General features: G+C 40.3%; 1 protein-coding gene across 2 annotated transcripts; it reads right to left on the minus strand.

The window, feature by feature from the left end:
* Window positions 1-2,322: 2,322 nt before the first annotated feature.
* On the minus strand, window positions 2,323-8,538 carry yif1b (Yip1 interacting factor homolog B (S. cerevisiae)). Of its 2 annotated transcripts, none has more exons than XM_006802063.3 (8): window positions 8,399-8,538; window positions 6,750-6,852; window positions 6,383-6,512; window positions 6,132-6,236; window positions 5,770-5,906; window positions 5,358-5,513; window positions 5,169-5,262; window positions 2,323-4,102 (listed from the first exon to the last, which is right to left on the minus strand). In XM_006802063.3, exons 1-8 carry the CDS (start codon window positions 8,433-8,435, stop codon window positions 3,947-3,949), a joined length of 918 nt encoding a protein of 305 aa, XP_006802126.1. In that variant the 5' UTR covers window positions 8,436-8,538; the 3' UTR covers window positions 2,323-3,946. The 2 variants fall into 2 exon arrangements, with proteins under 2 accessions (XP_006802126.1, XP_006802125.1); XM_006802062.3 differs by having other exon boundaries at window positions 8,390-8,538.
* Between the last annotated feature and the right edge of the window lie 2,969 nt (window positions 8,539-11,507).

Raw genomic sequence — 11,507 nt, forward strand, 5'->3', positions numbered from 1 at the left:
TTAGTACTTGCTAACAGAATTTAAAGAGTTCTTGAGACACAGTCAGGCTTTATGAGAAATAAGCACATTTCTCATAACATTAGATTAGTTTTGGATATACTTGATTACTCTGATTTGGTACCAAATCAGATTTCCATGTATGTCAACTGCAAGTGTCCAGAGTGAGGACAGACTGAGGGACCCACTGCTGCACATCATCTGTGAGGCTTTGCACCCCTGATGATCCACCAGGACAAACTCAGCAGTGTGTGAGGAAGAGGAGGAGGAAGAGCCAGCAGCAGCTGACAGATGGAGAGAATAGACAGACTGTTCCCTGTTTGTGAAGGACTGCTAGGAAAGTTTAACATAACTAATTGTTGTTATGGAATTTTTAACAATAACCTGCAACACACCCAGTGAGCTTGATTTGAAGTGGGTTTAATAAACACATTGCAATGTGGAGAGAGCATCCCAGTGAAACACCAGGACCATCTCTGAATTGTGGCCACCGCCCTTACATCTTATATACAGACACACAGACAAAGAACATTCCTCAAACTCTTACATGTTGGCCCCTCTCATGGGGGGGCTATACCTCCTCCCTCACAGACAGAATTATGACCTTGTTTTCTGCTTAGCCATCACCTAAGGATTTACATCCCTGATAAGCAGAAGGAGCTTCACTATCTGTTTAACGTCTTCCATTACAATGGCCTCACTGTGTTAACTTTCCACATGCATGTAAAGTAGTGGCAGGAGTGCTCTTACTATAGTGAAGTGAGAAAGTAATATTACTATAACTAATGTGACATGTGTTACATCAGGGGTGTATACTGAGCTCTCTCCTGTCCTCACTCTGCACCTACGACTGCACGGAAGGCTGCATGACATAGTGTGACGTCATGCAACCTTCGCAGACGGCAGGTCGGTGTAGCGTCAGGGGTGTATACTGAACTCTCATGTACTCACTCTACACCTACGACTGCACGGCTGCACTAATATCTCCTAATTCATTGTGAAGTTTGCGGATGACACAACAGTGGTTGGTGACGGTTACAAGGAGGATCTCAGTGCCTTTAAACTTTATTGCTAAGAGAACCATCTCACCCTCAATATCACAAAAACAGAAGAGATGATCGTGGACTTCTAGAGGTGTTGTAAAGCACATACCCCGATGTGCTGTGGAAAGAGAGAACAGCTTCCGTTTCCTAGCTGTACACCTGGCAGAGGATCTGACATGGTCAGTTCACACGAACAACATACCCCTTCATAGACAGTGCAGTTTTCGCTACCTGTGACACTGCGGTAACCACGAAACCATGCTGCCCACGAAACTTTGCTGCCCGTGAAACCGCGCTGCCCGTGAAACCATGCTGCTCATGAAACCGTGCTACCCGTGAAAACGCGCTCATACATCATACAGCATCAAAGGGAGTAGGGCCACTGTCAGTCATCTTTAAGAATAAAGACTCTATTTGTCATGTCGATGGGAAGCTTCCCAGCCTGGAAGTGATCCAAACTTTGGAGACTTCACTAGATCTACATGAGAACTCTGGGGTTATGCTACACATGAAAGAGAGAGCTTATACTACAGTGAAAGCCCCAAACTGAGCAGCAATGAGACTTCCAAGAGTGAGGAAAACCCCACCGGCTGATGTGTCTGTCCAACACCTACTTGAAAAAGGTGTTACCTTTGCTATGAGAACTAAGACAAGAAGGTAGCAACTGTTTGCCCCTCCTGTCATATGCCAACAGGCCTCGAGCAAAGCACGAGTCAAATTTGTATGTTGTATGTAGATTGTGAACACAAGCACTAGAAATTTGTTTTCTGTTCTCTCTTAAATATGTGATTAATACATGAGCAAAGAAATCTGCCACCACATTGTATTTCCTGAATCAGTCTTATTAGGTAATGTTGAAATAATTTTATCATTCCAGTGTTTTCAGTGTGGGAGAAAATACTTAGGGCCTTCAAGTTACACATTATGAAAGACAGCAACAAGTTTAATGTTCAGAAACCTAAAGTATGTATCAGCAGCAGAATGGACCTAAAAATAAATGTCCATGTTTTTTTTCAGTTATATGAAGCTTGAAGTATTTTGGATTAGTAGTACTGCTGTGTTTGCTGCATCATATTGCTGTAATTGTTTATATGCTTTATATATTTTGAGGTAAGTTGATCTATAGTGTTACATCATATTCTATAAGGATGTTATGTGTTTGTATACTTTCTTCCCAGTTTGACCCATTTAGCAGAAGTCAGCTTGTTTAAGGCTCTGATATCTATTCTGTAGGTATGATTTTCTCACCCAATAAAGGAATATGCAATATATCAGTCAACTCTTCATTTTATCACAAACAGTTATCACATTTTGTACATTTTAATTATTAAATAATGGTACAGAAACAAGGCCTCATCTGTATAAGAAAAATTACCAGTACCGGGACCGTACGAGGGAAATTTCTTTTGCAGTTCATCTGATATCATAAAATTACTTATATTTTCCAGTGTTATTGTTTGTTTTTTTGCTAGGGAGAAGAGTATTTATTTTTGTTATGAGAATCAAACTGGTTAACATTCATAGGTGTTCTCAATAAGCTGAAGTTCTGAAAAATGCAGACAGCCATCATTTGAATGTGATTCTGAAGTGTAATACATGTTTTGCTAGGGAAAAGTGTGCATTCAGTGACAGGTTGGTGAGTGGTTTCGGGAGGCTAGTGGCACTCTCAAGGTGAAATTAATCGCAAAGACATGTATAGTGCTGCACCGAAAACCTTTTGGTGCTTGGTTCCCAACAGCTTGCCATTGTTGCCCACGGTTTGGATGACACCTAATGGCTGTAAACAGTAACAAACTACTTGTGGAGTATTAGTGAAAATGGGAAAAGTAGAAAGCAAACCGGAAACACTTTCTTTCAAAGTTAAGTTAGGTTTACTTTGAAAGCAAACATTATCCGCTTCTTGTTTGTGTTGAACACTTTCAAGTTTTATTGCCTCTCCACTAGTAGGTGGCAAGTGTTCGCAGGTAAGTCTCCATCTTTCATGCAAACTACAGGTAACCATGGAAATCTGCTAGCAAGAGCATAGATGTCAAGCTGGACACTGAAACAAAAGGGCTTTAGGTGAATGCACTACACAACAACCCCTAACCTTTAAACTTAACCACATTTGTTGCCTCTGACATTCAATCTTTAACTCTTCTCCTGTAGAGACGTCCTGCAGGGGGGCAGAGGGAGGGAACAGCGCAGACGTCACTGGGGGGAGCAGGGTGAATTATACAATATATATATTTTCAGAATCAATACAGAGTGTGTGAAAAATGGGGGTTAGACATTATATGACATTTCTAGACGAGCTGGGTGACCCTGGTTTCCAGATAGATGTTTTTACTCATGTTGCTGGACAATTACAACCATTAAAAAAAAAAAAAAAAAAACATTAGGAGAAGGGGAAAAGCTTTCATCATCCAAACGTTCAAGCAGAGCCAGTTGATCATTTTCAAACCCAGATTTGAGTTCTTTTTATTAAGTGGACGGTCTGTCTGAGGTTAGCGCTTTTTCTTGGCTCAGAGATATCACTCATGAAACATCTGCAATAATACTCTTGCTGTACACAAACATACATACATAAATACTCCTAAAAAAACAAACAAAGAAAACATAATTAAGCAGTAATTACACAGTAGAAAAAAAGAAACTTAAAGCCAATTGCTCTTGCTACAAAATTGCGAAGACTTAAAAAAGGCAATGCTAATGAAATGGCTGTGCTGTGAAACGGCGGTAACGCCTCGCATCTTCTCTAAATCGTCTTGTAGCGCGTTGTTCAGCTCCACACGTACGTGGAGAGCCTTCATGTCGCTGTGTGTTTCATCCAGTCCAGCTTCTTTGATATGTATGTTGTGTTTATTTTCTTTTTTCAAATTTTAGTCAGGTGAGATGACGAGTTCTGTGTGCGAGTGCTGGAGGTTTTATCTGACGAGGTGGAAAGTGAGCCAGTACATGAAAATGGGCTGTGCTGCTGCTATAGCCATGGTGAGGTACATCCTCAGTTGGTTTCTGGCTCCTCTCACTAGCTTCCCTTCTGCTGCTGCTTCTGACAACAGCTTCAGACGCAGAGTGCGTATCTGAGGAGAGACAAGCAAAAGATATTTGAAAACATTTTATTTGCAGCTCTAGATTTTTTAACCTGAGCATCCACCAAAGTAGCTTTGCAAAAAGACAAATTTATCTTATACTGTCTTAAACTGGTGGGTTATACAACCCCCTCAATTCAACTGTCGGACACAAAAACTCTTTTAATGCCGCTTTCTTTAACGCCCATCTCCCTAAATTGTCTTTTTCTTCTGACTCACAAGCACAACACATTAGGAAATTTGTGCTAAACAGATGTCAGGGTGGAACAAGAGTACAGGAAAAACAAACGATACAAAAAAAACTTGAAGGCTAAACGTCTGGCTCAAAGGGATTATTGCACAGTCTCTGAAACTTCGGCCATGTTTAACAACAGCACCACCAAGTGGAAAAAACGTAAGTCTGCAAAGTACCTGACCTGTCTAACTTTTTATCTTTAAACATGACTACCCCAAGTTACAGGCAGTTATGATACAAAAAAAAAAAATCACAAGGAATTTATTATTATTGTTGTTGCGATTATGTACTAAATATACAGAAGGATGCATTTGTTTGACGTTAGATCTATGAACCTTTAAGGCTTTCTGACATGTGTTCAAGCCTATAAGCATCTTCAATAATTTTTCAAAAATAAAATCTGTTCATCCATCCATCCATTCGCTTCCACTTATCCTTTTCAGGGTCGCGGGGGGCGCTGGAGCCTATCCCAGCAGATATAGAGCGAGAGGCGGGGTAGACCCTGGACAGGTCGCCAGTCTGTCGCAGGGCCAACACACAGGGTCAGACAACCATTTGCACTCACATTCACTCGCACATTTACAATTAATCTATCCCCACAAGCTGCATGTCTTTGGACGGTGGGAGGAAGCCGGAGTAGCCGGAGGGAACCCACGCAAACACGGGGAGAACATGCAAACTCCACACAGAAGGACCCTGGCATGATGGTGGAATTGAACTCAGGACCTTCTTGCTGTGCAGCAACAGTGTTAACCACCGTGCTGCCCTAAAATCTGTACACTAAACCAAAATTACTAAACATAAGTAAATAATTTTACTCACCATGAAGACAAAGATGGCAGCGCAGCACCACAGCAGAGACAGATAATATGCCGGCTTCCCAAACAAAAGGCCCGCCACTAAGCCTACAATCATCCTACAGAAACAAAAGGAGAGATATACACATTTAAGGCATGACACTGACAGATTCAGAGTAATAAAAGGCAAACAATGACACCGATCGGTACATACCCAACATATTTATAGCCAGCAAAGGCCAGCAGGTCTATAGTGGTGAGGTCTGTGTTTACAGTAACAAGGTAGAGCGACAGGAGGACCACCAGGACTTCCATGATTAACCACACCAAAGCTGAGCTTGCCTGAACTCCCAGCAGCTCTGGTGAAAACCTAAGGAAGGCACAAAATAACAGAGTCCATAGAAATATAACAGAATACTCTAAATCCTTTATTATGAACCTGTGGTGATGTTCTCCATTTTTGGCTTTAAGGTTTGAAAAGGACAGCCTTTAAGAAAATGAAATGGCTTAAACCAGAAACACATAAAACTACAAGTCTCCAAAAAGTGTTTAAGATGGTCATAACCAGAGCTTAGGGTCATACTCAAATGTGCATCACTCTGATAAAAACATGGATGCAGATGTACCTGCTCTGTGTGCCGAGGGCCAGTCCGGCCACCAGGATGTATGTGATGAAGCCCATGGTAGGAATATAAAGGTCGGGAGCGTTCACATCAAAGCGCGGAGCCACAGGAGTGTCCTGCTGGTAGCTCACCTCCCAGTTCTGCAACACACACGATCACACACTTACTTTCAAAGATGTAAGACCCAAAATAAACATGTTTTTAAATATTTGGGTCTATGTGAAGATATTTGAGACACGTTACTTTTCAAGACAGACCTAGAAGCAGGTTTCTTCTTTTATCTTAAATATTTATGGAAAACCACAAGCAATCTCTACACATATCCACCAGAATGATTGACATTTAGCAGGTGTAAAGAGACTCACTTCGTGCATATATGGGAAAACTAGAAGGCCCAGCTTCTTCCCGACGTACACTGTGTCCACAGCAAAGTAGTACTTTAGCTTGGAAATTGGGATGAATCTATCCAGCTGAAACAAGCAAGCATGCGGACATGAATACGAGGCTCTGACTAACAAGGGCAATCACTGGATTTATTCTACCATTATTATGAGATTAAACATGAGCAGGATTTTATTGGACTCATTCCTGTTAAAAATTGGTGAGCTGCTCTTACGTTCTTGTCAACCATTTCTCTCCCCTGGGATGCCAGCGAGCTGCCATATGCCATGGCCAGATTGGACATGGGCTCTGACAGGAGGGTCTGACCAGAAAATCCTGCAGTTTGAGGGCCGGCCTGCTGGTTCCTGCCAATGTGACACAAGACAGGGGATCAGCTCGGTGAACATGATGATCTAATCAGCAAAAGCAATATTTACAACACATGCAAGCAGAAGACAAAAGACATGAGCTCGATAAAGTAAAACATGAGGTGTGGAATGTTGTCGCCCCCTTCTGGCACTGAGAGTATTTCTAAAAACACAGTCAAAGGCTTCTTCTTAAGAAGGAAAAAACAGCTTCATCCTCATTGGCAGGAGTCCCACCTGTATCCTGCCTGTGGTCCAGGCCCAGCTCTGCTTGTATCCTCAAACAGCTGACTGCCATCTGGACCGTCCCCTGGACTATTCCTTAGACGCATACTGGGCTCTGTGTAAAAAGACAGAGTTTGGAGAAGGAGAAAACATTCATGATGGATATCCTTAAGGGTAATCAATCTGTCCAGTTAGGAAACATGAACTATTGTGAACCCATTTCACCTGTTTTGGTGAATACAGGTGCAATGGAGAGACAACGATAAGAGAGCCCCTAAAAAAGGGGTTTTAAAGAAAATTCTGCATTTAACTGGGGCCAGTGAAGTGACTTCAGTGCAGGGGTAATATGCTCAAATTTCCACATTAGTGTAAAGACACTGGTTGCTGTAATTGGGCCAAAATGAATCCGTCTTTCTGATGATTTGGATAATCTTGTAAATAAAGCGTTACAGATGCATGGACTAATTTCTCAGAACCAGTTTGAGACCTGAATTTTCTAACTTTTACTATTCGTTAAGTGGTGGAAAAATGATTTAACTGTTCTCAGAAGGGGATTTTAATTATGAGAAAAAAATCTGTCTCTAAGTTTTTGGACTCACAAACAAATATTTCCATCCTGTTTCAGTTCAGTTCTTAAAAGTTTCGAGACATCCAGCAGTTATTATGAAGAGGTGTTAGATCAGAGGAAAAAGACAGGTATAACTTTGTATCATCTGCATAACAACAGTAAAGTATATTATTATTATGTATGATAGCAACAAGTGGGATCGTGTAAAGGTTAATGAGTAATTGACTAAGAACACCCAAAGTTTTTAGACCACAGTGTGCTGTTGAAGAAGCTGGTCTGAACTAGCTATAAAGAGAACTGGTAAGGAAAGTACACGTCTATTTACACAAAAAAAATTCATAGTATGAAATCTCAGTACAGAAGACACAGTCTTTTAAGTCATTTCACTGAAGTATTATTTATATAATCAGACACTTATCACAAGACCTGATTACTGCGTCCTCAGGCGCCTAATGCTTGTTTAGACCTTGTTTTCCTCTCCCGTGTAAAGAGCAGCACACAGTCTTAAGAATGAAATAAAGTAGCTAAAAAAAGTGAAACAAATATGTAAATATTACAAAACTGTTCTACTTTAAGCAAGAAAGCAAGCTTCTTCAAGAGGGTCCCCTCTGCAGTGGCTTGATGATGCGCATGTCTCGGCTCACACATTTTTAAAAGCACAAAAATAACACTGTACATTCATTACTAATCATTAAACTGATCAGAGTTCAAATAAGCACTGTTTACTGCAAGCTGTGGCTCCTAAACAAACAAAGCTCAGCATAGAGGGAACAAAAAAAAGACTCCGAATAAGTAACGTCATCAGAGGGGACCATTAGCCAGCCCAGCCCGTGCAACGGGAGACGAATTAGCTAGTTAGCAGTGTCAACACATATTGTCGGCGCCTATTATATAATTAAAGCTCTTTAATTAAAGTTGAAAGTTAAGCTTAAATTCACCGTTTAACTGTCCGTGTTTACACAAGTTGTTTAACATCAGCAGCTAGACTCAACCGGCTGATAAGAGCGAGCTAACAGTAGCCAGCATCAAACGTATACATGCACCCGGCAAACGTATGAACTGAGCTAATGAGAAAATTACGTACGTAACTTACGCTGTCTGAACCCACTTTGAGTTGCAGTAAAATCCATTTTAGAACAAGCAGGCGGTAGCGGCAGCTGTCAAACAAGCAACACTACTCGAAGTTGGTACTAGTTAGCGAGCTACACTGGGGAAGCTGTGGTCATTCATGAAATTTTACACGGAAGTGAATACGCTCTTCTTCTTCTCTTGTAAATGTAACGATGAACGGACATGAGAGGTGAACACCGCCGTCTGCTGTGTCGAAGTTTCTTCACGTCTATGCCCACGATAACATTTCTATTGGTTTTTGCTTTGCTGCGTTAATCATGGGCGACTGTGACTGTGTTAATAACCTTCTACACATAATAGCACATATTTATCCAGTATGTTTATTTTAACAGTTTTAACAGTGAGTAACAGGTAATTATTTTGACCATAGTCTTATGAAGTAATTATTTTATACATTTTTATTGTGTAGTTTTCTAAAAAATAAAATAAAATGCACAATGTCCCTGTAAGCTATGGAAGATGTATTAGTAATCTGTACAGAAACAGACACCCCCTATTACACGCGCACCTCATGGTTATTTTTATGGGTTGATAAAATTTGGTTCATATAACAGGGCTGATCTTTAATAGTAACTGGTGATTGTTTTATGATCTAGTATGGATAATAAGGATATGACATGAAATATAATATCAGTAGGAGTAATGTTATGAAAACTGACACATTCAGATTTCTTCCTGTCTGGAAGTACCTCAAGGCGTGCAATTAGATTAAACACTTAGGCCATTACATAACCAGTTATTGGACAATGGGGGCATTTATAGACAGAGCTGGAAGTTATATTAAGCTAATAAGTTGGCTCATTAATTTAGTATGTGTAGTGAATGTGACGACCTCTCTCTTCTGAGCCGTTTGAACTTCCCTGCATACTGCCCATTTGTAATGTTGCTATAGAAAAGACCGAATGCAGAGACTCACAGTGGTATATAATAACAGTATGATTCTCCTCTGAGAGCACCAGGAGGCTACAGAGTTACCAAGATGTTTGTGTATTTTGGTGCCTGAACATTTACACACATCTAGTTTGCAAACCAACTAAAGTTCACTCCATTAACTAACAACAACAAAACATCAGTGATTTTTTAAACTCTGTGACTCTGGACATTACAGTGCTTATCAGACTGTCAGTCAGCTTCATTGAACTGGAAAAACTTACTGTACGTCACTGTAGCAATCACTGCTTACATCAAAATTGTCTCTAGAAAACCTTAGACACATATCTGACTATAATCAGTCATTTGTCATGTTGTAATTGGTCACATTGATCTAAAAATACCTATCCATGTTGGGATCTTGGAGATTATGTAAAGGTGGTGATGATATGTATTTAAGTGAAAGTGAGCCTGAAATTAATTTAAAATGACTCTAAAACTGTACTAAATGTATCTTAAAGTGACTTTTTAAAAATGGACTAGTACTTTTTCACTGAACAAAAACTTCTGCGTGAACTGAAGGTCCTGTTCCAATTTTTGTTTTGCCCATTCTGCAAATTCTGTGCGCCGATCTGGGTCATCCTCGTTGAGATGCTGCAGTAGCTGGAGTTTGTAAGGGTGCCATTTGTGAGTAGCTAATATCCGCCGAAGGGATGTTCGACTAATGCCACTCTCCAGTGACATGCGGTGAGTGCTACGCTGTGGGCTCTTGCTGAATGAAGCTAGGACAACCACTGATGTTTCTTAATCAGTGACAGTTTTCTTGCATCCACATTTTGGCAAATCCAACACTGGACCAATTTCACGAAACTTAGCAAGCAGTTTGCTAACTGTAGCATGGGAGATGGGTGGTCCCGTAGGGTGTCTTGCATTGAAATCTGCTGCAATGACCCGCTTACTACGTTCACCAGATATCAACACAATTTCGGTCTGCTCCTCATGTTTTAACCTCTTTGACATGTCAATGGTTGTGAACAAAGAGAAACTTGTAAATAACTCATGAAAGAATAAAGTTACGTTGAAACCAAGCACACCATTGTTTTTCTTGTGACATTACCAATAGGTTTGATGTGTCACATGGCCCTCTTCCTATTGAAAAAACAAAAGTTGTATCCAAGATGGCCGACTTCTAAATGGCCACCATGGTCACCACCCATCTTGAGGAGTTTGCCCCCTCACATATACTAATGTGCCACAAACAGGACTTTAATATCACCAACCATTCCCATGTTATTACGGTGTATCCATATAAATGGCCCACCCTGTATACATGGCACACATACACACATGCCTACATATATCTATATGCTTGACTTTTCCGGCATGGCTCGGATTTGTTATATAACTAATAAATACCATAATAACTTTCAAGTTTTGCTATTGTTTTTCGCAGATTTCTGAAATATTTGTGCAACCCGAGTCTATGAACAAGTTTATTTTAGCTAGTTTCAGATTTTAGTTTTGGTTTTATGACCTGTTACTAAATATTTTAGCTCTAGTGTGTGTAACTTGTTCTCATATATACATAATATCCTATCTGCCCAACATCGTATGAGATTTCATCAGCTGTATCAGTAATTTTATGGGTGTTTTTGTACACACCTCTTCTCGCTTGATCGACACTTGATGGATGTGTCACTATGCATTATCTCAAAAGATGACGTTCCTTTCTTTCCTTTCCTAGAACACCCAGCTATGTCTGACTGGAATAATACTTTTTCGTGGGCTAATCAGTGGTTTCTTTTACGTTACATACATCATTCAGCAAATGTGTTCTTCAGAATTTTTGACGACAAAAGAAAAATCTGTCTTTTATTCACTTTTATTCAGATAAATACAATTAGTTTAAAAGCATTTGGGGAGTTTCCAGACACAGCATTGGAGATGATTTACATAAAATAGCTTGGCCTTTACAGGAATCAAGAACAGCCAACACCCAGCCCCCAGAATGCGTTCCGTGGCTGCTTACACGACAGTGAACAAAAGATGCGGGGTCACACCATTCAGAGACTGTGCAGCGACTCTACTGCCCCCAAGTGGCAAATAAAATAAAATAAATCAAGTGACGCACATTTAATGCATCACTCTTAAAGCGCTATACTATTGTCAAATAATTTCCCTCATTTTGTGTAATCTATGAA

Source organism: Neolamprologus brichardi, chromosome 14, assembly GCF_056152115.1.
Source record: "Neolamprologus brichardi isolate AB-2024 chromosome 14, ASM5615211v1, whole genome shotgun sequence".
Taxonomy (NCBI): Eukaryota; Metazoa; Chordata; class Actinopteri; order Cichliformes; family Cichlidae; genus Neolamprologus; species Neolamprologus brichardi.

Coding starts and splice junctions, on each gene's coding strand:
- yif1b (XM_006802062.3), bottom strand. CDS start 8,435: ATGGATTTTACTGCAACTCAAAGTGGGTTCAGACAGCGTAAGTTAC. Junction 6,237..6,382: donor GAGAAATGGTTGACAAGAAC/GTAAGAGCAGCT, acceptor TGCTTGTTTCAG/CTGGATAGATTCATCCCAAT. Junction 5,514..5,769: donor GCCCTCGGCACACAGAGCAG/GTACATCTGCAT, acceptor TGCCTTCCTTAG/GTTTTCACCAGAGCTGCTGG.